The sequence below is a fragment of the Cibotium barometz genome, chromosome 11 (assembly GCF_041138505.1).
Source record: "Cibotium barometz isolate CiBa-2024 chromosome 11, ASM4113850v1, whole genome shotgun sequence".
Taxonomy (NCBI): Eukaryota; Viridiplantae; Streptophyta; class Polypodiopsida; order Cyatheales; family Cibotiaceae; genus Cibotium; species Cibotium barometz.
The window spans coordinates 12,589,133-12,614,958 of NC_141056.1; the positions used below are offsets into that span (position 1 = coordinate 12,589,133).

At 39.6% G+C, this 25,826-nt stretch overlaps 1 protein-coding gene across 1 annotated transcript; it reads right to left on the reverse strand.

The window, feature by feature from the left end:
• Positions 1 to 19,852: 19,852 nt before the first annotated feature.
• Positions 19,853 to 20,910, reverse strand: LOC147633767 (large ribosomal subunit protein P2B-like). Its single transcript, XM_086804796.1, has 3 exons — positions 20,746 to 20,910; positions 20,165 to 20,400; positions 19,853 to 20,084 (listed from the first exon to the last, which is right to left on the reverse strand). The coding sequence occupies exons 1-3, from the start codon at positions 20,831 to 20,833 to the stop codon at positions 20,058 to 20,060; spliced, it is 351 nt and encodes a 116-aa protein (XP_086660922.1). The 5' UTR covers positions 20,834 to 20,910; the 3' UTR covers positions 19,853 to 20,057.
• Between the last annotated feature and the right edge of the window lie 4,916 nt (positions 20,911 to 25,826).

The window sequence follows — 25,826 nt, forward strand, 5'->3', positions numbered from 1 at the left end:
GACAATGAGCAACAATGGGAAAGCAATAATTCTTTTTTTCAAGTGTATGTCAGAGGCCCTGGGTGGCCATTCCCTTTCATGGTCTACAGACAAAGTGATATTGATAGAGAAGAGGTCTGCCTTACATATTTTTGGTTATTATTCCGAAAAACAGTGCTCTAGAGCAGGATATTTTTTGTCATATACTGCCTATGCGCTCGCTGCTGGTGTAAAGAATCCTCTCAGTCTCGAGCCTTATGGCAAGCACAAACTTATACGGAACCGATAGCCAGCACTATTGGGATCACCAAAGAAATTGGAGGAAGGAGAAAGTGCTCGAGAACCAACCTCACCAGAACAAGGAAGATCTCAGAGCACTCTGGTGTCATTGAAGAAAAAGAAGTCTCCAAATAAAGTGAAAGGGAGGGTTCCCATTGGTAGACCTTGGGAGAAATCCTAAGGCCATTAGCTATAAGATGATTGTCATTGTATATTTAGCTTTAGAACAACAATTTATTTCTGCTGTATCTTTTGTATTCTGTATTTTCTATGCATTAAAATTTGAGAAGTGTTTTCAATTATGAGGTACACAATTTTTACACTTGTATTCTTCTGTATCCACCACAAAAGAATTGTAAACACACATTCTGTATTTCTATGCATCAAAATTTGAGAAGTGTTTTCAATTATGAGATTATGAGATACACAATATTTACACTTGTATTCTATCCACCCATTTGTGATCTACAAAGACCTTTGATTTTCTCCATTCAGCATGTCTCTCTGCTGCATTCAAACTCTCTAAAATTTTCTGTCTTCTCTGCTTCTGAGCTACTTGAAAGGCTATCTTGACTTGAGATGCATTGACCTTTCTCTTTGTTTCAATCTTTTGAAGTACGCCTCGATAAAACCATTGAAACACTTCCTTTAAGCTGTTGCCTTTTTGTTTTCCTCCAAAATGTTGTGTATGTCTAAAGAAAGCATTACAGGCCATGTAGTGTGATTTTTCCATTCCTTGTGTAGACCAGATTACAGGGCATCCATACTTTTTTACAAAGAATGGAAGATGGTTGTAGATAATATGCTGTTTGGACACAGAAAGAGTCTAGCATTAGAAAACACAAAAAATACAAATCATTTTGTTCTCAAAATTGAACAATTGGGTGGAAGTTAGTGTTGTCTCACCATGTAATGGGTTATGTTGCAGGTTGTCCATGCTTCCTTCATTGCCTTTCCGAAATTCTTAACCTCTTTCTCAAATGCCTGTTGATCATTTTTGTTCCAAGAAACTTTGTCACAACAATAAACAAATAGCTTGTCCAACGATTTCCACACCTCAGCCTTCACATCTCGTGCCATCCCATTTGCCTTACTGCATTGTGGACTTGCTTCCACACATTGTATTTTATTCTGGATACATATTGTGATTGTCTACCATGTTTTCTTGTTATATTTTGTGGACGTGATAAAAACCTTCGGGCCTTTACTCCACCAATGGATGGCTTGATAGGTACCTCTTTACCATTTGTAGATTTCTTAAGATCTTTTGTTATATGAACATCTCCACCATGTAGACCAATTTCTGATAATACCGCTTCCAATGATTGTATTGCCTCTTTTCTTTTCACCTCAGGCCGAAGTTTCCAAGCAAATCCAATATATAGAAAAACAAGTTTCTCAATAATTCTACACAATGCATGCAATGTGCAAATGTGAACATTGCATAATGGAATATCAAGAACTGCTTTAAAATTTGGATCATCCTTGTCCCTATTGGGTGCTCTTCTCCACCATTTGAAATCCAAGACATGGGCTGGTTGTTTACAATACAAGCAAGGAGATTTGGAGTTACCCCCTTTACTGATATTGTACATACACTTCAATGTCTTAAGATCACCTGCCACCATATGCCATTCTACTTGAAAATCACCTTTGCCTAGAACATGAAGATGACCCCCTAAAATTTGACTCCTTACACTTGAGGGTATATCCTTACACTTGAGGGCATATCCTTACACTTGAGGGCATATCCTTACAGTTGAGGGTATATCTGAGTGTTTCATGGTCCTCTGTCTTCACCTGCCATTACAATAGAATGATATGGTAGAAGTTTATTAAAAATATACATGTATATTCAACAAATACTAACAACAAAATAAGAAAATCCATACCTCAAATGATCCCAACCACCATACATGTTTTTCTGATTGGACGCTAAAGTACTTTGAACTGGTCTTTGTGATTGATGGATCAAGTGCCCGATTCATCAAGGTAATAGTCATTCTTTCTATCTTCTTTTCCTTTACAATTTCACATTCGTCAAGCTTAACAACAAACTTTAAAACTCCTTTACATTCCTCAAGTGTGATGTTATGAGGATGTTATAAAACTCCACCATTCTTCTGTGTAATTGTTGCAGCTCCACAAAAATATTATTCAAAGGATCATATACAGTCCTTCCTTTGGCCCCTTCATATACATTTTTGATATGTAAATATTGTCCAATGAAGTCATCTATTTCCTGATTTAGAAGACCTCTTTGGCGCCACACTGCTGCTGGGGTGGGTAACAATACACGTTTTATCCGTTTGAGAGTAGAAGAAACGATGTTAAAGATCAAAGCATATCCTTTTCTACTCACCCCACTCATACCAACAAGGGATTCTTGAATTTTTTCGACATCAACTCTACTTTTTGATATAAACTTTTCGACAGCATCACGTTTCACTCTTTTGAACTTTTTTTCATCTATCAAGCTCTGCACGACAAGTTTAGAGACTAAACCTTTTATTTGCTTCACTGGAACAAGATTGGAATTTTCATTTACTTCACCAAGCCTTAAAATTTTCCTACAACAAGAAAGAAACATATCTACAATTATACATTTTTAAATATATATAACTTCTCTACAATGAGACACTTATAACTCACCTTTAAAAGTTCATTGATTTACATTGAAATTTTTTGGAACTTCTTCATTCGTTTAAACAATTTGGATGCAATAAAGAAATAAACATGCAAATACTTACATTTCTAGATGCTCATTAATGGAAGTTAACAATAAGATATCGTCATACCTTGCTTTTTGAATTCTACGCTTACATCCTCCAGAGCCTGCCTTCAACTCTGCAATGTTTCGGATTTTTCTATTCCGTAGTCTCTCTCCTAATACAGTGCCTTTTCTCCTCACTTTCAGTAGCATTGCCTTTGTCTTTTTATGTTCTTCCTTCTCATTTTCTAGAAGTTGCTTCAATGCCACACACTCTATCTTATCTTGCGTTCTGCTTGCCTCCTCTCGTAGATATAAATTCTTGTACATATTTGCATTAGCACATTGAGCTGAGACGTATCCATACAATCCATTTACTCCATTGCTTACAAACTTCAATAGAGTTGTTGGATTACAGAATGGAGGTGTTGAATTTCTAATGATGCATGTTGGATAGATGCCTCTGTCACACCACAAGTCTATATGCTGCAAATCTCCTTTCTGCAGCATGTCTCTTTGCTCAGTGCATAGATGCAAACTCTTTTGGTGCTTCAATATCGGTGCATAGTGTTGTCCCAAGTCGACATGGAAATGATGAAGTCGTTTCCTACTGGTTTCTCCTTCTGCCATGTTTCGCAACAATGCGATGTATTCTTTCTTACTATATATTGTTTTGTTTGAGAGTTGAAGAAGGCGCTAAACATTTTTAAATTCGAAATGAGAGAGATTAGTTATGTAATACTGACAGAAGAATCGTTCATACATGTGAGCTAAACCTATGAAAAAGGTATCTTCTCAAAGCTTTTAATGATAAGACCTCGTTGTTTGTGAGCAACAGTATATTTATTGCCTCAAACTGACGATTTGGACCTGTTGTGACTATTTTATGTAGTTTAGCAAGATAAATAAGCAAATAGTGAATTTCTTACAGGGCCCCAAAATGAGCTCCGAGTTCTTCTAATGGTTGTAGAGCCTAAATTCGCACTGTTCTTGCATAGCTTCCCCAGTCCTCCAAGAGCAATTCTGATGCATTGGATGATAAACACTATATTTTTACACATGATTAAAGGTGTTTTTATCTTATAAACTACTGTTTCTCACAATTAGTGTGCTCAACTTTATTATAAATGTATCAGAAATGATCCTGAGTGGCTAGGGGTGAAGTGCTAGAACAGTGCAAATTTTGAGCCTACATCACCGTTGTAGAGGCCAAATTCGCACTGTTCTGGCACAGCTTCCTCAGTCCTCCAAGAGTATTTCTGATGCCTTGGGTGACAAACTGGCACATGATAGACACTCCATTTTAAACAAACATGATGACACCGGGACATTGTAAGAGAAACTTAAAATTTTAATTATCAAAAGGTTACAAATGAAAGCCAGATAGGCTTGTTACAAATGGGGGTTTGAAACAAAAGAGTTGCTTCAAAAAAAAGGTTAACATCTAAGATCTCTAGATCGTGTCTCGCTCGCCTCGAATGCGCCGAGCTAGTTGCATGTCCTTGGCAGATATGGTAATCCTCTTTGCATGTATTGCAAGGATGTTGGTGTCTTCAAGAAGCCCAACAAGGTAAGCCTCGAAGGCTTCTTGCAATTCTTCAAGGGCAATCCCCTGCACACGGAACTCTATTCTATATCGTTGGAGAATCTCCTTCACTGTGCGAGCAAAAGGGACTCTTCTTATGAGCAACGCAGTGTTCCTCTGATAAAACTTGATTTCTTGTAGAGCCCTATGCCCTTGGCGTATCCTTCTCCTTGGAGCTCTCTGTGTTGTGTTAGTGCGTTGGCGAGGTTGGGACTTCCTTGGCTTGAAGAGCTTGACCTTTCTACGCTTGTGCGTGCCTGCAGGAACCTCCTCTTGGTCTCTCTCATAGTCTGAATCCTCCTCCTCCTGTTGATGTGGTACCTGTGTATCAAGTTCCTCCTGAGTAGGGTCTTGCCACCTATGGTGCTGTGCGCAATGTAGGAATGTTTTCACCAACCCAGTCGAACTGCTCATCATTGGCCTCTCTGTCTTGATCTCTGGGGTGGCGGCACTGTGGGGTCTTCTTCACACGCTTCCTCCCACTAGAAGGGCCTGCATGTGTGTGCGCTGGTGTTGCTTTGGGAGGAGGGTTGGACTCTGGTGATCCCATTGGGAGTGTCCTAGAATCCAAGGGGTCACTCTCTTCTGTGGTGTCGCTAGTATGTGGTTGTTGGGTGCCTTGCACTGTGTTTTGTGAAGTTATGGTAACACGTACGGTGTTCTTGGTGCATGCCATATCCATGTATGACTATGCTAACATGGCGATGTGCTGGTGTCCTTACGTGGGTGTCTACGTAGATCTTGAGCTCAAGCTCTCTAAAAAAGTGAAATGAAAATGAAGTGAGAGAAGGAACTATTAATAGTTTTTTAAGGGAAAAAAAACCTAACTAAACTTATTTTCTTAGCCTTATTACATCTAGATTTATGCTGGTGTGTGCACAACCCAATGCCTCCCTTGTCTCCTCATTCATGCACACCAAGCACCATGCCTATGGGGAGCATTGGTCTACAACCATTCAAGCCGAGCATGACTTTTTGCAGCCTTGCGTGCCTCTTGCGCAAGCTTAGATTGTTGGGCCCGCTCCCTAACCAATACCCTTCCAAAGGTGGTGCGGTAAAACCAATTGAACATCTCTTGTAAATAGTTTGTACGTGTTCCTCTTACAGAAGCTCCACCTCCATGTCTTGTATTTTTGAAATAAACCCCTCTTGCTTTATAATGTGATTTCTCCATCCCTTGGGTACTCCACATGTCGAGCGATCCATACTTGTTCATGAAATATGCACATAAACTATGTGCTGTACACATGACAATAGAATTTAATTAGAAAAAGTCAAGGTTAAAACACCAGTTTATTTTTTTACTGTACAACTTATCATATAGTGTGTTACTTTACTCTCTCCCCAAGCACCTAGCACATTGGTGAATTCTATGATATGTTGTTGGAATGATGCTCGTTCTTGGGCAGTTGTGCTACTTTGATTCATAATGCGAACCATGTTATTGAAATTTATCCAAAGCCATTTGCGCATATTTACAAGAGCTGGCATTGGACAATCTACATTTGTGGTGATTGCACACAGGTCTCTCCAGAGTCCCCAAGTCTTCTTTGAATTCTCTATGTTTGCTGGCTTCTCTAAAAATCTCCTTGCCTTTGATCCAATCATGGAGACCTTTTGAGCAACCTCGTATGACATACTAGAGGCCTGCTTATTCACTCCAATTTTCACGTTTTCGCCATGGCAGCCCAGAGAATTCAGAAGATGCTCTAATTTACCAAGGACTGCAACTTTCCTCTCTTGTGTGGCATTGTGAATGCATAATCGATATGGCACTTAAGCAATCGATCAAAGATTCTCATGAATGCATGAAGTGTGCAAAAGTGAATATTCTTTAGTGAAAAATTAATGATGGGGCTCCAATTTGAATTCCTGTTTGGTTCTCCTAGCATATCACGAGACATGACACCTTCCACCCATTGGTTGTTCCTCATCTTCATCTCATTCATTGAATATTCACTTAACTGATTTCTAAATTAATTACAAATTTTGATGAGGAATAAATTAATCATTTATCTGAATATTTAGACTTCGATAGATTTTCTAAATTTTCTCTTTACAATCCGAGTGAATATAAAACGATAGAAAATTCTCTCTTAGAGTATTTACTTATTCATTTATCAAATACTCATAGAAATTAAAGAGAATTCTAATTTTGATATAAAAATTCTTTATGCATAAAAATCAACGTCAATGGGAATAACACATTTATATAAAAGAAAATCCTTTTATGCATCTATTTATGCATAAATTCAATTTTAATAGGAATAACACTTTTAAAATAAAAAGAATTTCTTTATGCATCTATTTATGCATAAAAATCAATTTTTACAAGAATAACGCTTTTATAATAAAATTTTCTTTATGCATCTTTCTATGCATAAAATTTAAATTCAATGAAAATAACACTTTTATAATAAAAAAATTTCCATTATGCATCTTTCTATGCATAGAAATTAAATTCAATGAAAATAACACTTTTATAATAAAAAAATTTCCATTATGCATCTTTCTATGCATAGAAATTAAATTCAATGAAAATAACACTTTTATAATAAAAGAATTTTCATTATGCATCTTTCTATGCATAGAAATTAAATTCAATGAAAATAACACTTTTATAATAAAAATTTTTCCATTATGCATCTTTCTATGCATAGAAATTAAATTCAATGAAAACAACACTTTTATAATAAAAATTTTCCATTATGCATCTTTCTATAGAAATGAACTCATTCATTTTGGTTTCCACAGGAAGCCCGGAGGACAGAACCTCTTCCTAAGAGGTAAGCCTTAAGATCATGTCTGGGTATTTTGGTCGAGACAGTTCGTCTCGCAATGGTTCCTCCATGCGACACTGGCTGTTTCCACAATTTTTAATTTGGTGAGAGCCATCTTGCTCCTCTCATTATAACCGGTTACATCAAAATACTCTTCCATTGCCTCGATCCATTTTTCCACTGTTTCTCCTAAACTATTCCCCTTCACCCTTGAAGGGACCAAGCTGGGATCGGTGCAGGGCTTTACGAACATCCGGATCTAACTCTTCATCATCAATAAGAGGATCTGGCTGCCTAGCAACACGGGCCGCATGCCTCATGATTCTAATAAAACGAGATTTTTGTCAACTTAACTTTGTCATCAGATGTATGACTATTTAATTTTTGAGATTTATTTCTTAAACAATAATTATTCCATCATAATTCTTAAAAACAAGATTCACTCTGATAATTTTATTAACCAATATTCTCAAAACCACGAAATCAATTTGGAATCTTTTGCAAAACATCATTTATTATCAAAAGTTTCTGATATATACATAGAGCGTCTCAGCTCCAAAAGTCACTGCCTCAATCGCGTACGCATAAAAAGGTGATACTGTGATGGAGACATGCTATGATATACACGATTCATCTCATTGATAAAGGTGATGTAATTCTACTCCTAGGAATAAAGCGACTCAGAAGTCTAAAAATTCAGCAAGAAATTCTAAAATTCCGGGGTGAATGATTATAGAGTCGGACATAATGAATAACTCCTAGCCTTATCAAGATCATGGCTAGCGAGATATTCTATCTGAGTCTCTGATGCTGATTGGTATTGACGTTAATACATCGCCCTCCAAAGAACCACATGTGCTGACATCGCTCTACTGGATCAGGAAAGTATAGATCCTCAAAGTGACAAGCGAGCCTCACTCTGCTTTCTCCGGTTGTAGCGGAGTTGATGAGATTTTCGAAGGCAAAAGCCATCATATCCTGACTCTGTGTGAAAGTCCAGGAATGCTAGAAAGATTTGGGGTATCCATCTAAAAGTCCAGTTCAATTTATGAGTTTTCAATTTATGAATTCATTTCAACATAATCTTAGCAAGTGAACACATTATTTCCTAGATTTACTTTAAAATTTTAGGCAATTCCTGCTGCTGATTCATAAGTTTACAACAACGCTCTGATACCAGCTGTGCTGTGAGACCCCTCTGTCCCTCCGTGCATCGGATTCCCGGTTGGTAGCAGCGGAAGTAGCTTTCTCATGTGCGTGGTAGGGTTTCCCACTCAGGGCCTCACCCTCGAATGTCCAGGCACGAGACTAATCTGGTGGTCATTCCGAAACCGAAACCGGGAAAATTTCCCTTGCCCGAAAATTGGGGACGATTCCACCTTTTTTATTTTCTTAAAACAAATTTTCTAACGGGGTCAAGAGACTAAACTATCCTTCACCTGACTAAACTAGATAGAAGAAAAACTATTACAAACTTAACTTGAAGAAATCAACGCTTTTTTCCTAACTAAAATCAGGCACAGCCGCCGGTAATCTATTCATTTGAGAAAGTCTTTAGGTTATTATTTAACTATTCGAGTTCTAAGCATATTCCTATTATTCAATTTCATTATTAAAACTCTACTGATTTCAGCCCCATCCGGCCCATGGGTAATAGCCACCACCCAACCACTGGAATTGGTAGAACCAGACAATTACTCACCCACCCATAATTGAATGCCTTTCTTAACTTTTGCTTTCGAATAACAGATACGCACACACTCCTCTTTAAAACTTTAATTTATAAAACAATCCATTGACAAACAGTTATTGGTTACAGATGTCATAACTCAAAAATTCCATCCCGTCCCTTGTTTCTCAAAAAAATAGAATCAGTCTGGACTCTCCGTTGAATGGTCAGCAACAACGAGATCTAGTAATAACAGATTACAATAATCATTTGTCCATCATACATATCTTCCACGACATACGCATGGGTGTCCTAGGCACCGCGAGCCCGTGCATTGCCTGGTCATAACCCTCCAGGATCCTCCTTAGGTGTCTTGGCACTTCACTCAGGGACCGCTTCATCGGCCCTAATCCATCGTACTACCGGAAGCACACCATTTTAACCGTATCGAGAGGCTGGTCAAGACCTGGGCAGGCTTTGCCGCATGAGCTGGAGTAATGATGAGAAAAAAGGTGCCTCCTTCATGAGGGGGAATCCCCCCTCTGAGGTGTCAAAACTCAGTTTTTTAACTATTTTCTTTGGTCCTTAGTCCACTCTTCATCTTATGTGAGCATTTACTCATTTTTGGGGGGGTTTTCTTTATTGCTTCAATTTATCTCCTCCCTACATTTGGATTAATCTTATTGGTCCCTCAGAACCTTAATCCAAAATTTTCAAAAAATCTGGACCCTTAGGCTAAGGTCTTTTGAGCATATTATAATTTATTTCTAATGCACCTTAGGAAATTTTTTTTAAACTTCTATTTCGAGGGAATTTATTTTAATAAGAAAGGATATTTTTCCATCCAAAGATATCTAAAAATTGAATTACCTCTCTCTAAAATATTTTTCTGTCTCTAGGCCAAAACAGTTAGAAACAATATCTTTTATTATTCTGAAAAGGGGATTGATTACAGGGGAAGAAACTGGACATCTTGAGGGGCTAGGAAAGAATCTTACATTGAGGATTGAGGGTTCTACTATTGTTTGAAGCAATAGTGGCCACCACCAATTCACTTTGGAGAGGATTAGGCCAAAAACAATTGAATTAGTAAAAAATTCAATGTAGATGGCTCAGGACAGGAGTAGAGTAACAATGCATAAACACCATTAAGCTTTTACAAAGGGAGAGGCTTCTATTTATAGGAAAAAGTGAGCCTCTAACCAAGCAAATTGATTCTAGAATTTTCCAGATCAGTTTGGTCAATTTTTGACCATTTTTGGGCCAGTTCAGCTTACTTTTTGGATCTAGTTTTGAAACAGGAGAGAGGAGAGATGAAAATATCTCATTTTATTGATTAAAAATTGGAAGTAATGATGAGAAAAAGGTGCCTACTTCATGAGGGAAGATCCCCACACTGAGGTGTCAAAATTCAGTTTTTAAATTCTTTTCTTTGGTCCTTAGTCCACTCTTCATCTTATGTGAGCATTTACTCATTTTTGGGGGGGGTTTAATTTATCTCCTCCCTACACTTGGATTGATCCTATTGACCCATAGGAACCTTAATTGGAGCATAATCCAAAAATTTCTGAAAATGTGGACCCTTAAGCTAAGGTCCTTTATACCTATTTTCAATTAATTTTGATTGCACATTGGAAAGTTTTTTTTGAATTTCTGTTTCAAGGGATCCCATTTTAGACACTAGGAGGATTTTTATATCCAAAAATATCTCAATTCTGAATTACCTCCCTCTAGACATTTTCTCTCTGGGTAAAACAGGATCTTTCTTTTATTTCAGAGAGGGGAATAATTATAAGATCAGAAGGGAAGGTTCTTACACCTGTACACCTCAAAAGCTGGAGGGAGGAATCTTACACTATCAAAATAGCTCTTGTTAGGAAGAAATTGGATGGGCACTGCAGATGCACGTTAGACTAGGATTCTAGAACTGCTTCATTGAAAGTTGTCAACATTGAGGTCAATCTCTAAGGACGAAACTATAAACTTGCCTAATGAAGAAACTCTTTTGGCTGTGCCATGGAATGCATTGCCTACACCCTCAAAGTGTGAAAAACCTTCCACCCTGACCAAGGCTTTTGAAAATTCTTAGACTTGCCATGTACTCAAACATTTCACACAAACAAGTCATCATTGATGCCTCGACACGAACAAAAATTCCTAAGGCAACCCCAGGCTTAAAAATCACAACGTTGGCTCCCTAAACGACTTCTTAAAGCCTCAAATCACAACGTTGGCTACCTTAACAACTTCTTAAAGCCTAAAATTATCCTGATGATGATTTAATTTGGGTACCCAAAGCCAACAAACCTAGACCAATAACCTCGGAAAATTTCCCACAAAAGAAAAAAAAACAAAAAAGAAACACTGTAAGTTGTAAAAACTCATTGTCTAAGCTCACATCCACTGAGGAAGAGCTTCGCCTACAAATGCCACCTTTGAAGTTCCAAAAAGTGGACGCATCCATGGGCCACAAAATATGCCTATCCAAATTATGAAAAGAACCTCACCCCAAGGTATCAATTTCTTCCTCTAGGAACCCAAAGATATGAGGACAATGGAACAAATCCTAGCCTTATTGGGACACAGCTTGTCTGAAATTCACACGCAAATGTCTAGTTCCATGGACAAGGTGGAGCTTATGCATATACAATATAATGAAAACGTTCAAGTGTAACAAGAGATTGAAGCCACGAATACAGAAAAAGAGACATTAAAAACTCAAGCATAAAAAGGAGAGCAGTGTGATCACCTTCTTGAAGATTAACTCAGAACACTCTCAACGTTCAGCACAAACAGGACCAAGAACAACAAGCAAAAGAAGAAGGAGAGACTACAATCAACAATATGCATCTAGCAATGAACAAACTCACCACCATAGACAAGCTTGACTTGGATGTAGCAGTGTAAAAGCTCTAATGAGAGAAAGAAGCACTAGCACTGGTGGCAGAAGAAGGAAAGAGCAAGCCCATTAAAGTGATCCAGTAGTGTTGCAAAGGCAAAGCAGAGCGGCAACAAAGGAAGCTTGGAAGAACAGCCATTCAAGTGGTCCAGGATAATTCAAGTGGTCTCCAGGACACCCTCCACCACTTGGTCTTGATGATCTCAACACTCAAATCATCTCTAATTCAGATTAGGAACACAGACACCTCACTTCAATTCCAACGGTTGGCTAATGTTCTTACTTAGTATACGCATCCTACATTACCCATGGGTGCTACTACATGATGAGGTACTCCAGCTATTTGATTAGCTCCTTCGGTCGATGTCTCGGGGGAAAATTCTGAATATGAACTGGTGAAGAAATAACCCCACAAGTCTGAATAGGGCAAAGGTTTAGCTAATGAAGGAATAAGCTCTTCCATGAACAGATGAATCCCCAAGATTAAGTAGCATAAATGGGGTTCCACCCTATTGTCCTCAATTTCAAAGCTTGGGTCTTACTCCTTTTATGAAGTCAAAAACATTGACAGAGAATGAGGAAGTACTTGAGCTTACAGTGCTGCCGGATACATTGAAGAATGCCGTGATGTGTTCACAACACATTGAAATAGAGTCTCATCTAAATGATGACATCAGGACTACAAGAAGCATAATCAACCCATAATTATTTGGACTCCTCTCATTCACAAGAGTACATGCCATTGGGTTGTTATTGGTTTGTCACGGATCTAATTTTCTAGGGAGATGAAATTTAATGAAATTGCAAGAATTGGTTTATTTCAAATAATTCATCGAACACCACATACTCAACAAATTCAATAATTGAGAGAAAAACAGGTAAAAATACTTAGCTCACAAAGCACGACTCCAAGATTGGGTGCAATCATCCCCCCTCATGTGTGTATGGCCTATTTTCCCCCACACATGAATATTTAAAAGATACTTTATTCCAATTTAGGCCTTAGCCTCCAAAAATACAAAAAAGGTGCTTTTCTTACACGACACTCTCTTATCTTCAAAAATAGAGTGGCTTGGATTTAAAGCATATCACGCTTTACAAAAATATTAAAGATCAAGTCTATGCTTGATAAACTAAGGCTTTCCAAATAAATCAAAATGTGCACAAGCTAGCACATGTATATACAAAGCTTGTTTACAAAAATGGTGTGCCAAGTAATAAATTTGTGCAACTTCTCCTCAATCTTCAGAATCCTCAACCTATAAAATAACCAATAATAAATTGGTGAAATAAATATTCCATAAGCATACAAACCATAGCCACACACATGTTTGCCAAAGCGTAAGTAACCCGAGAATCACCCCTCCATACGAACCAACTGAAAAACAAACATTGGAGACCCCAAACATACGTCAATATCCACCAAACGTATTAATATTTATAATGGCACCACCCATGATATTAACATAATTTGGCTTGACACAAAGATAATCCAAGCGTCCCTAAATTATCTAAGAGGGTAGAATAATATTTTTAAGAGGGCTTAAAATATATTCCCATAACATGGTCACTTACTTTATCTAACAAATAGTCTAGGTTCCAATGGTCACTTCAGGGAAGAACATGTTAATTCCCATAGGTAAGTGAAGAAGAAGAGGATCAATGGAGAACCTATCTCAGGAAGCAAATATACATGAGTGGCCTAAAGCATGGGACATGTCAAAGTCACAGTACATGTTGTCGGAACTAACTTTTCCACCATAAACTTGGCTTCCAAAAGGGAGCAAAAAAAGATGAGGAATCTCCCCAAGGACAATCGTTTGGAAGATGACGACTACATTGTCATGGATGATTGGCTGCTGGAGCACACTCTAGTGGTAACACCAAACACTCCTACATCTCCACCTATGTTCCAAGATCCTCGATTCACAAATCACAAGCCTAGTTACTCTGATCACAAGGACAAAGTGTGTCATAGGTGTTAAGCAATGATAGATCACCCTAGGGATAATATCTTTGGTAACTTAGAATCTTGGGAATAACTTCGTCACATGGAAAAATATTCATTCTCAAGGCCAAATATTTTGTACAGGGCTATGAGATGGGTGATCCTATAAGATCCACTTGGAAAACCGACCTTGCCAAAAGATGATGTTAAGAGGATACTAATGGCTTATGCACCATGTGTGAACAAACAAGTCATCATGGAGTTATGGCATACATCAAGAGCCAAAGCACTATGGGACATAGTGGCGAGGGATGCCAATCTCTCAAATTCCCATCTTGTAGATCTAATGGAGATCAGAATGGTTACCTTTATCATTTACAAATGTTTTCAAAGATGGAGGAATGAACATCATCCATGCAATGTGAGGGGGTTACACAATCATAGAAGAAGACAAAGTTATACAAAGAGAAGAATGGTATGGTGATCAACCAAAGTTGAGAAAGAATTGGCTAGAAATACTACTCAAAGATTTATACCAATGCACCTCAATCTTTAAGGATTAAGCCCCCTTACATGCCACATGAAAGAATGTACTACATCACACTAAATTGTAATTGGCATGTACTGCAGTTGGTCACGTTTAGAAGCTTTCTACCACTACCAATTGTAGTACATGCCTAACCTTCGAAGATATGATCCAAACTCATTGTGGAAAACACATGCAATGGCTTACCATTAACACACACGTCCTTAAACATTGTGATAACTCTACTTTAAAGGGGAATAGAAATCATTCAATGTGCAACCCTAAACAGTTTAGAGTCTACTCAAAGCCTAAAACGCGATGGAGAGATGTTAGTCCTGGTCAGTCTTTGTAACATGATCTGTGTCATGGTTTTCTTTATTTTCTTATTATTTATCATTTTCCAAGTCACATGTGCTAGAGAGACATGCATAAGAGTCTAAGTCAAGTCACTGTGTTGGATGGACAAGCATAAAATGTCAAACATGGTGGAGAGAGTAGTGTATATTGCAAAATTTCTCTCATGGTTCTACATCACTTATGCACAGTACACTAACACTCGCACCACAATTAGACTCTCAACAACGATGCCCTCCCTTGCAAATACTCTTACTTGCACCATATATTGTTTTTACTTATGTGATGCATATAAGTATATATGTGCTTTCACCATTCAAGCACATGCATTAAGCACCCTTACATGTATCCACCCATGCACATGCGTTTGCACCAACATCCGTAACCTCACCATTAACAACCTCCAAGAACGATCCCTCCAAGTTTCTTAACCTCGCCACATCAATACCTCCATTGCCCAGGCCTGAGGACATACCTCGAATTGGAAGGAGGGAATGTTAATCCAAGGTCAACTATGGGACGCACCCAGCATCACTTCCACACTCATATGCCACATCAACAATAAGTGAAGGGAATGAAAGAGGATATCATCAAGCAATAAAGAATGAACGAAGCCAAACAAACGTAAGTAATCAAGGTCATGCAGGCTATGAAGTAGCTATGGATGTAGGCAACATACCCCATGTGCACATGCTTGCCTAAGCAAGATAGGATTAACCCTATTACATTGTAATCTTGCATAAATTGCACTTCAAGTTGTAACCCAAGGGCTAGCCAAGCCTTGTGTGAAGCCAGCATCCCACGCACCCACTCTTTTATTTACATTAGGCAAATATTAGGCTAATGTCAACTTGGGCACCCGAAGTGTGTGAAGTCTGAACGTCCAAGATTACTAAGTGACATATTTTAGTGAACTTGTCTAGTGAGAAAGGGCAATTTCCTTGGGTTGGATTGAGAACTAAGCTCTTATCTCTTGTGCTCTTGCTCTCTCTAGCTTTATGCTCTCTTGCTTGGATAGTTCTATGCTTGTGTGTGTGGGTGTGAGTGTGTGTCATTTCTTCTCTCCCATATGCCTCGCTATTGATGCCAGTGAGAGTGTGAGAGTGTGTGTAAGGAGATGACTATTGTCTTGAAGCTACCTTGGAGCTCCTCAAGCCATGGGAGTCCCACCCTTGGCATATACAACTCACGTGGTGACAGCGGTTGCCTCTTCTCCAAGACCGTAGGTAACTCACGTGGTGGCAGCGGTTGCCTCTTCTCCAAGACCGTACCTACGGTCTTGGAGAAGATGCAACCGTTGTCACCACGTGAGTTGTCTATGCTAAGGGTGGGACTCCCATGGCTTGAGGAGCTCCAAGGTAAGCATCCAAGTTTCCCACGGCATGAGAAAGGTAAGTGCACTTCACTTGGTTAGTCTTGTGCTAGTGAGTGCGGTGTGTTTGGGCTTTCCAAATGCCTTGTAAGTTCACTTGGATTAGAAGAAACAGGTGAATTCATGACGTGAACTTGTTTGCTCCATTTTGTATTAGAACTTTTGATGGTCTATTTTTCCTTGGACGGTCCATTTTCTCTTAGAACTCTTAATGTGCCAAAATTTAAACTATGCATCCCTTCACGGCTACTTGTTTCGATGGTCCATTTTCTCTTAGAATGCTTAATGCACCGCATCCTTACATGGCTACTTGTATTAGCTAAGTTCAAAGTGAGGTATCAACTACACCGTGCTCAAGCCCTCATGGAATCGAACACTGCATTCAAATGTGAAACTTCGAATGGTTTTTGATTCATCAAGGGTGGTGGGGTTCATGGATGGTATCAACCACTCTCCATTCATTGCATGTACTCCACAATGAAATTGTCGTGCATTGGCTTCTGGGTTTCTAAGCACAACAAGGTGTACAAAAAGGAGCTGGTTTGGAGAATGGTCAGTAATATATAGCGCGCTATGATCATTTGGAACAGGCAAGCGTTTCAGAATAAGAGAGAAGGTGGTGTAGGTTGCAAGAATAGCAACCAGAATCAAGTCATCATGCATCAGATTTTCAGTAAAATGATGCTAAAGATGTAGTTTAACAATTGCACAAGAATCCAGCTATGACACATCAATTGGAAGCTACTCGGGAAGGTAATATCGCACGGAGCCACTAGGTATTTCAATGAGATGGATGGTTGTTTTCTAGAGATAATTGTGAACAATCGTGCCAAAACAGCCAACCCTTTTTTATAAGCTCAACATGATACATCCATGAATAATTTTGAGCTTGAGCAATTACACACCCTAGATTAAAGAGTCATCACTTGGTTGCCCCACTATGTGAAAAGGAGTTGCAAGGCCTACATTAACCTTAAGTGGAAGTAATGAAGCAATAAAAGAAACCTAACTTCCCAACAACAACAAAAGGTAATGTTTTTGGGAAGATTATTTCTCTGGTAGTTGAGCGGATTAAAATATGGAAGATTAACAAAACTTCTCTCTCTCTCTCTCTCTCTCTCACTCTCAAACACAAACCAAAAACACTATCAAAAGAGGAAGCAAGTATCAGATTTCCACAAAGGTATCTCCTGCCTTAACCACACCCCCGAAATTCTGGTGGCCAATCTTCTCTTCACTAGGTTTAGGGTGGGGCACCATTTTTTCCTCTCATTACACAGTTTAAAGATCATGTGTAACACATGAAAGAAGGTGAAGGTGAACTCGAGAACAAGCACTGTATACTAATATGCCCATTACACAAATATAGAACACATGGCATTTGCCAATGACCAACATGCATGACACAATCATGGAATTCCTTTACATGTACATGGTTTCCAGTGAGGTTTTCATGGCCACAACAAAGCACACAAACCTTCCATTCTCCCTTCAAGATTGAATTGGATGATCAGCCCAATCACTCCACTCTTACCAGTTTTATTACCAGAGTGCCAGTCACAGAAAAATTCCTTTGACATGAGAAAATCCTGAGGTGGGAGTGGTCAGGTGACATAAAACATTACATTATATTCGAAATTGAAAATGGAATGCGCTTGCCTATGTGGACTGACTTGACTCTAGCTGACATTGTCCAAATGTTTAACCAGTCCAGATTAATTATATTTTGCTGTATTCACCCAGTGAATATCAGTTCTCTTAAATCTACCAAGGTGTTAGCCATTTCATCGACGCATTAACATAAGTGCTTCTAAGAGGAGTCCAGAATAACAACCTAATTCAGATCATCAAACGAAGCAACTAGTCAAGGAATGTAGAGGTTAAATGCATGGCGTGTCCTCCACAGAGGACTTGAAGAGTCGAGGCAATACTGACTACTTTGCACGGCATATTGCTCCAGCATCAAGGAGAGCAAATGAATGGAAGCTTCCTTTTGATGAGACAAATAATCCAAGGTTGACAACCTATCTAAAGACTGTCAATCTGTAGAAAAATCGCTTATAAAACATATACCTCTGACCTTGACTGTGCTTCAAGGTAGGCAACACACAGGACAACATGCTCCATCAATGGGGAACACATCATTGGATTTATAATGTTGTACAAGCTATCCTTACCTTATTCTCTCTAACAGGTATTAGATTAGCATAAGCCTGGACATACGTAAGGATCGATCAGCATTGAAAGCATCCTTTTATTGTACAAAGAGAATATAATGACGTGGCCCACTACAAACAGCTTCAGTCTGACTGCACTTGTCTATGGCAACCACGACTATCTGACAAAGGGTATCGACACTCTCCAACTAGGCCACACAATAACAGGACTATGAGCTCAGAAGACTACCAACCCACTTCTTTTCTTAGGGATTGATAGTGTACGTGGTATCAAGAGGGGCAAAAGAAAGAGAGACATGAGGACTACGATACCACAACTCTTTCGCGTTGCAGCGGCTGCTGCCGTGGCTGAACCACAAGCAAACCTAACAAAATGGCATCCATCACTCTGCAAAGGATTTGGATTAGATATCCACAGTTCAAGCTCTGAATATAATCCCAATTCATAAGTCTTAAGAGAATCCAGTTCTTAATGAACTCACTCTAAGTAAACTAAAAATCTGGCATGGCAGATAGCAGCTGTTAGACCAGACATGACCACACCTGGCTTCAAGTGCTTGAAGCACAATGAAGCCTGAAGGAATGGAGGCTTTCCAACGTTGGAATGCAAAAGGGACAACTTGAATGAGGACTTTCACGTTTCAGAGAATCACTCATTATAACAGACTATTAGATGGGCCACATGGGACAACATGCTGTATACATGCAAGCAGCTCATCTCAAAATCGGACAATCTGTACACATACAGGAAACCTCATCTCAAAATCCTGACTAAACAAAACACGAAGTCAGCACTTCAGTCTACCACCTGGTGCACTCAAACACTGGATGACCATACACACTAAATGTTAAAAAAATCAGTATAAAGTAGCCTAATGGCTACTGTATCAGTAGTGTAGTTGAAACCAGCAAATCCTTCACCCTACGCACAAGCATGGACTTGAGAACGCTGCATAAAAGGTCACATCAAGAATGACCTAGCATAAAAAAATTTGTTCAATCCAAGTACTGGGAAAGATGGCAGCATTGGCACTAGTGTTGAACAAGCTATCCTTCCAAAGTCTGGAATATGGAGGTGGTCCAATATTGGCATGGGAAAAAGAACGCTGCTGAGGTACAAGAAGCGCATTACAAGACAGCCCACCTAAAACACAAAAATGGACTTACTGCAAACCATGAGGCATTAGCTTTAAAGGGTGTTAAAATTTTACAACTAAGCCACAATAACAGGTCCCATCCTCCCACCCCACTTGTTCTGGCAGCATTAGCTTTTTACTCAGTCACACAATTCTCATTCAGGGAAGGCCGATGGAGTGTTGTGTGGGAGGGATGGCCATGGGTTGTAGCCAATCGTCTCATAGAAAGCCACAGCAAATCTTTCACCACTATCGGAAAGGCACCAAATGCCATAGCTGAATCGCAAAAGCACAACAAACAGACAGCTCTTGGAAAGACACCAAATGCTGTACCTGCAACACGCTCTAGATATGCAATTGCTAAATAACATGCCATAGCCAAATCAACAAAAGCACACCCGACAACCAGCTTAATTCACACAGGCAGAGCCTCGGGAATTCATCTGAAGTTCTGAATATTACCCATTCCAAAAATAAAAGTTTAGTAGGTTTTGATCAACTCACTCTAACGATGAAAAGGACGTCAAATCCTGACCTGGCTCAAAGCAATTCTCAGAGACAGTGTACAATGACAATACTATGGCTAGCACCTAGAGGCGTTGCAGAAGCTACAATTCACATGAAGAGACGTCTGGGAAAATTCTTAATCGAAGAGGCTGAAGCCCATATCCTGCACAGACATAAATGAAGGCAGTTTAGTATGGCTGAATCAACTGGCGAATAGAAAGCTGAAAAAGTTCGCCATCTCACATCATCCGATTCCTCCTCTGGTTCCTTCTTCTCTTCTTTTTTCTCCTCCTTTTTCTCCTCGACAGCAGCGGCCACACCGCCGCCTCCACCACCAGCTGCAGCCATCACGACTCCTCCACCACCAGAGGGAACCGATGCGAACCTCTCCCTGCCTGCTGCAAGCACTTCTGCAATGTCCTTGCCTTCAAGCTCGCAAAACAGAAGGTCTATTTTTCCATCATCAGCCTCAGCTCCCACTGCAATTAGCACGCAGCCGTTGTTAATGATCAAATTCTCCTCCAAAAAAAAAAAAAAAGTGAAGAAAGCCTGTAGTTTAAAAAAGGCCACCGCAGGATCGATCGGAAGGGAAGCAGAAAGGCAAACCTAGCAATACCCCGACAGGAAACAGAAAGCCCTAGCCCGCAAAAAAAACTAGCACAAAGACATGCCCAACAAATTCGAGTCTCAGCTCCTCACCACGGCAAAGCAGAAACCAATCCCTAAATCAGCAGAAACCCTAACACAACATGGCAAAGCAGGATCGAAACCCTAACTTCGCGGACATACATAGGAGATAGGCTAGGAGATAGGCGATACCATACCTGAGCCGAGGATAGACTTGATGTCATCGGCGCAGGGGGACGGCTTGCCCCCGAGGAGAGCCAGAAGATATGCAGCTACCACCTTCATGTTGAAGCCTACTGCCAAACGAACAGAAGCGCACTGCAGCAAATGTATGGGCTTCACAGGTAGAGAGATTTACCTACAGTGTTCAATGAGGAAGATATGCTAAACCCTAAAGCCGCCGGCCTATCCGGTCCCCAAGGTCCGCTACCGGCTCAACCAGTCGTTTTGACCGACCGTTTAGCCGGCCTTCTCTGACGGGCGTCCACAACGCCCACGGTGGCACGCGTGAGAACAGATGCACAACTTGGGCATCTGAAAATTTATGTTGCTAACCTTGATCATAGCTATGCTAATAAGCACCCCAAACGTTTTGTTGGGGTGCATTTATTAATTTTTAACTTTTTTGACAAGTGTATGTACTCCTCTCCTTCTTTCATTTACCTTCGTTTGTGCATGGCATCTTTCTCTCCTGGTCCTCTGCAGAGCTGCCGGTTTCTTGAGGTGTCTTCTTCAACGCTCTCCTTCGTCTGTGGGATGGTGCATGGCACCTTGCTCTCCAGATCATCTGCAGTTGCCAATTGCTCCTTCGTTTGTGCATGGCGTCTTTCTCTCCTGGTCGTCTGCAGAGCTACCTGCTGCTCGAGGTGTCTCCTTCAGCGCTCCCCTTCGTCTGTGCATGGCTCATGGTGCCTTCCTCTCCAGGTCGTCTGCAAGCAAGTTGCCAGTTGATTGTGGTGTCTTCTTCAAGGCTCCCCTTCGTCCGTGCATGGCGCCTTCCTCTCTCCGAAGTCTTCGTTTCAGGTCGGTCATCTACAGTTGGCCGGTTGCGTCTGCTGTCTTCTTCAGCGCTCGTGTACAATTGTCGGCGATGCTGCATGTGCTGTTCTCGAAACTTCATTTCTTTTCCCAATTTTATGTTCTTGTTGTCGTGTCTCTGGTAAACCTTTCTCTCTGTCAAATCTTTTGTGGGGGTTGCAATAAATAATTATAGAATCTAACCTTAATTTGGTTTTGTGGGGGTTGTAATAAATAATTATATAATATGTCCTTTTGCATGTGAACGCATACACGTGTAACGTTCACATGCATTGTTGCATGTGAACGCGGACACATGTAATGTTATTTGTGGTTGTCGTCGTCGTTATTTCCTGTCTTCTGGAACCTGTGGTGGTCGAGTTAGTACGGCCAACTTCTAAGATGGTTTGGCATGCTTCTTCGCGGACTTCTATGATGGTATGCCCGATTTCGTCGCCCAATCTGTGATGGTATGCTCCTCCTCGTCTGTCTTTCCCGTCTTCTAGAACCTATCCTCGAGTTAGTATGGCCAACTTCTGCAATGTTATGGCCGACTTCTGCGATCTTATTACCGATTCTGGCATGGTATGGGATGGTCACGTGCTCTTTGTGGATGAAGTTATGGAGCGAGTCGTCAAGTGGTTCCTTTCGTTGTTTTTCTGGAGAGTTCATCGGCATTTTGCCTGCTTGTGGCTCTTCTCGAATGGTATGGGCAGCTGTTTATCGTCAGGTCCTTCTGGACTTACACGTTAGGTTTCTTCTGCCTATTTAATGAATTGTCTGTTAGTCTTTTCGGTGCATCTTTTTCCCAGCTGATATTTAATGTACGCTCTGTTAGTCTTTTCGGTGCATCTTTTTCCCAGCTGATATTTAATGTACGCTCTGTTAGTCTTTTCGGTGCATCTTTCTATCAATGTTTTTCTGTTCGATTCTCTTAGTTCTGTTCTGCAAAATGGCTCCTAAAAGGAAATCGATGAATGACATAACAAACTATATGTGTCTTGATCGTCGTCCTTCCCCCGTCATGTTTTCTGATGCATGCATGTAAAGTTCGCCTAGATTACCTCAAGTTTCCAATTGTCCCACAACATCTACTATCCCTAGACCTGTCTCTCTGAGAGGGACCTCACATCAGCACTCCACCAGATGGGCCTTCTGGAGTCCGTAATCTTCATGTAGTCAAGAAGACAGCGAGATCGGCCGGTATATAGTTATTCAATTATTTTCCATTATCATGCTCTCTTTTTTCCAGCACCTTATTCATTAAAATTTTTCTCTGTTCAATATGCAGGAAAGTGAATAAATATTTTATCAGTCATTAAAATGAAAAATAGTACAATTCTTATAATTGCACATATATACAATGTGCATATTAATCGACTTGGGGTGCATGTTACATGTGTCCGTCTTCACATGCAAAAGGACTACATGAAGGTTATATTCAATAATTGATCAATGCAACCCCCACAAAAGATTTCGGGTGCATTGATTAATTATTTGTTATATTTATCGTAATTTTTTTATGCATGAATACCATAAAAAGAAATCATCGTTTACCCAGATTCTATTTATCCGGACTGTATTTATGCGGTCGCTTAATACGATTTTATATATATGGAATTATAAGATTTATGCTATTTTTGTTTTATTCCCCTTTTATCTCTCCTAATTTTTAGTTTCAGTTTTTTACTGTGCTATTTTTTGGTAAGAGTAGATTGATACATTCCATTCATACCCATACTGTATTTATGCGAAATTGTATCAATTTTGTGGTCGATTTATACGCGGACTGTATAAATTCACAATGATACAGTCCATTGATACGTAAACTGTTTTTATGCATAATTATAACAATTTAGTGATATTTATTCTCCTTTGTTTTTAAAAATATTTCTCCTAAGTTTCTTATAAATCCAAAAAAAAATTGCCCGTACACACTCCATGTTTTTTTAAAAATTCTTTAAACGATAATTGTTTGTATTTTAAACTCTCTTAAACTGCAAGATCGACACACTCATATAAAAAAGGCAAAAAGCCAGAGACATCCGAACCGTCCGTTCACAAGATACCTAAATTCCCAAAAGACAAAAAAACAAGGCTGTTTGGGAATGGTGATATTAAATTGTCTTACTGGGAACCATTAGAAGAATTTGTTAGAATGGAATGCTTTAAAGGTCTTTTTGCTCTAGAGAAGGGGAGCACATTAAATCACATGCACTTCCAAATGGTAGCTAGTTTAATGGCTCCATCTTTAATTAGCATAGGCAAAACCATAAAGAGATACTTGGGGTGGGATATGTTTAACCCTCAAGGTGGTTTAGTGATGTGTAGAGGCCTTCGAGAGATTAGAATGCACACACTAGAAGGAATGATAGGCTACTGTATGAACGATTTGCAGAAGCCACACTTTAAATTTTTCTCGCACAACATCTCCACCGAAGAGATAACAAGAGGTAGACAGCTATATGCTTTGTATGGCCAAGCAGACTTTAAAAATAAGGTTTGCTTGTCTCTTGTAAACTTATTTAGAGAGCATATGTATATATGGACAACTACATAGCCAATAAACTGGGATTGCAAAGCACATTTTTTAAGATGGTGCGTACCGGTAAATACTACCCGGCTGCTTCATGGATCATTCCCAAAACTAGTTCCGGCATGAACAAGCAAAGATCAGCTGCTATTTGGAAAGTAATGAAACTCCCTCACTTGACCCAATGTATCGACATTGAGGAAATTTTCTTCTCCAATGAACCCACCAGAAGATACTTCGACCACATGAATCCAGCACCTCGAGCTCAACATGAAGATGAAACCAGTGACAATACTGAGGAATAACAATATCGAAACAACAATGAGCTGGGGACTAGAAACAACCCGATTGTGGTTGATGATGATATGCCAGAACAACAACAAGAAGACTACAAAAAATCATATCTTTGTGTATATGAAAGGACTGCCAACTTCAAGAGATCTATTGTGGAAGGTCATAATTTTGTACCTCTATCACCTAGAGTATGTAAATATGTGGGCCTCAGTGAAGAAGATGGTTGTTTTCTTTAGGTTTTTTGGTTTTTGATAGAAAGCCACTTCTATAGTATCAAATGTATAGTGTCCCTTTTGTAAATTGGGCTTTCTGTTTGATGTATCGTCAGACTTATGCTTTGCTCTCAAATGTACATGTCTCTTTTCTATATGATGTATATAGTTTACTTATGTGAAATTTATATTAATTATATTTCTTTTCGATGCCGCTACTAATTTTCGTCAAAAAGTATTTGACTAAAATTTGTCAAAGCTCTTTTCACTCCCTTCTAAACCTTTGAACCTTAATACATGTTTATTCTTTTGCACTGAAAATTGAATAAGCACCACCAACAAAATTAATTAATAGTGAAAGAGTGAATAATAAGCACCACCAACAAAATTTATGTTGCTAACCTTGATCATAGCTAAGCTATATTATGAGGATTAGGATTTCTGTTACCATATTATAGTAGTGATGTGTGTGAACACACTTAGGACCGCCGGGGCACTTTTTCCCTCACTAGGAGGTTTTTTCCCCCGTGCATTGTATATACGCCCATTATCTTCTAGGGCTTGTTATCTTTCATTTTTGGCACTCATAATACACTACTGTGTTGTGCTCAAGCTTCCTCATCTTCTTGAAGTTGTGTGTGCATTCCTGCAACCCTAATTCCAACAATTGGTATCAGAGCAGGCTTCCTCCTCCCGGGCAGCATCACCGGCACCTGCCGCTTCATCTCCTCCGATTGCGACGAGGTTTCACGAGCGTCTGCAGGTTAGTATATGCCGTGGGAAAGCCCGTAGGGCTTGTTCGTTTCAGAATTTTGATCTGAAGTCATTTCGCCCTCCGTTTTTGCATTCCAAGTACTGCGCAGGCAAAATCGTCCTACTGTGCAGATTTTCTGTCAAGATTAAAATCTGCAGGACAGGTGCCCATTCGTCTGTTTTGGGCTGTGCTACATAGCACAGGTCGATTTTATACAGGTTTACCTCTTACAGACAGCATTTACATCTAGTAGTACAGTCATTGGCCATGGCTGACAACAATGATGTGTTCCGCATGTTGGCTGCTGAGGATAAGTTGGATGGCACCAACTATCCATTGTGGGCATATATGATGCGACATGTATTGGTAGCAAAGGGGTTATGGAACATTGTGCAGGGTATTGATGCACGTCCTATTGTGGCTGGGAATGCTGCAAACACATCAGAAACAGGTACTGTTGATGATGGT

Bases quoted from the DNA above. Each gene is read 5' to 3' on its own strand.
- LOC147633767 (XM_086804796.1), bottom strand. From the start codon at position 20,833: ATGAAGGTGGTAGCTGCATATCTTCTGGCTCTCCTCGGGGGCAAGCCG. The intron at 20,401-20,745 runs GTATGGTATCGC...TGCTAATTGCAG, and splicing joins CAAGTCTATCCTCGGCTCAG to TGGGAGCTGAGGCTGATGAT. The intron at 20,085-20,164 runs GTGAGATGGCGA...ATGTCTGTGCAG, and splicing joins CAGAGGAGGAATCGGATGAT to GATATGGGCTTCAGCCTCTT.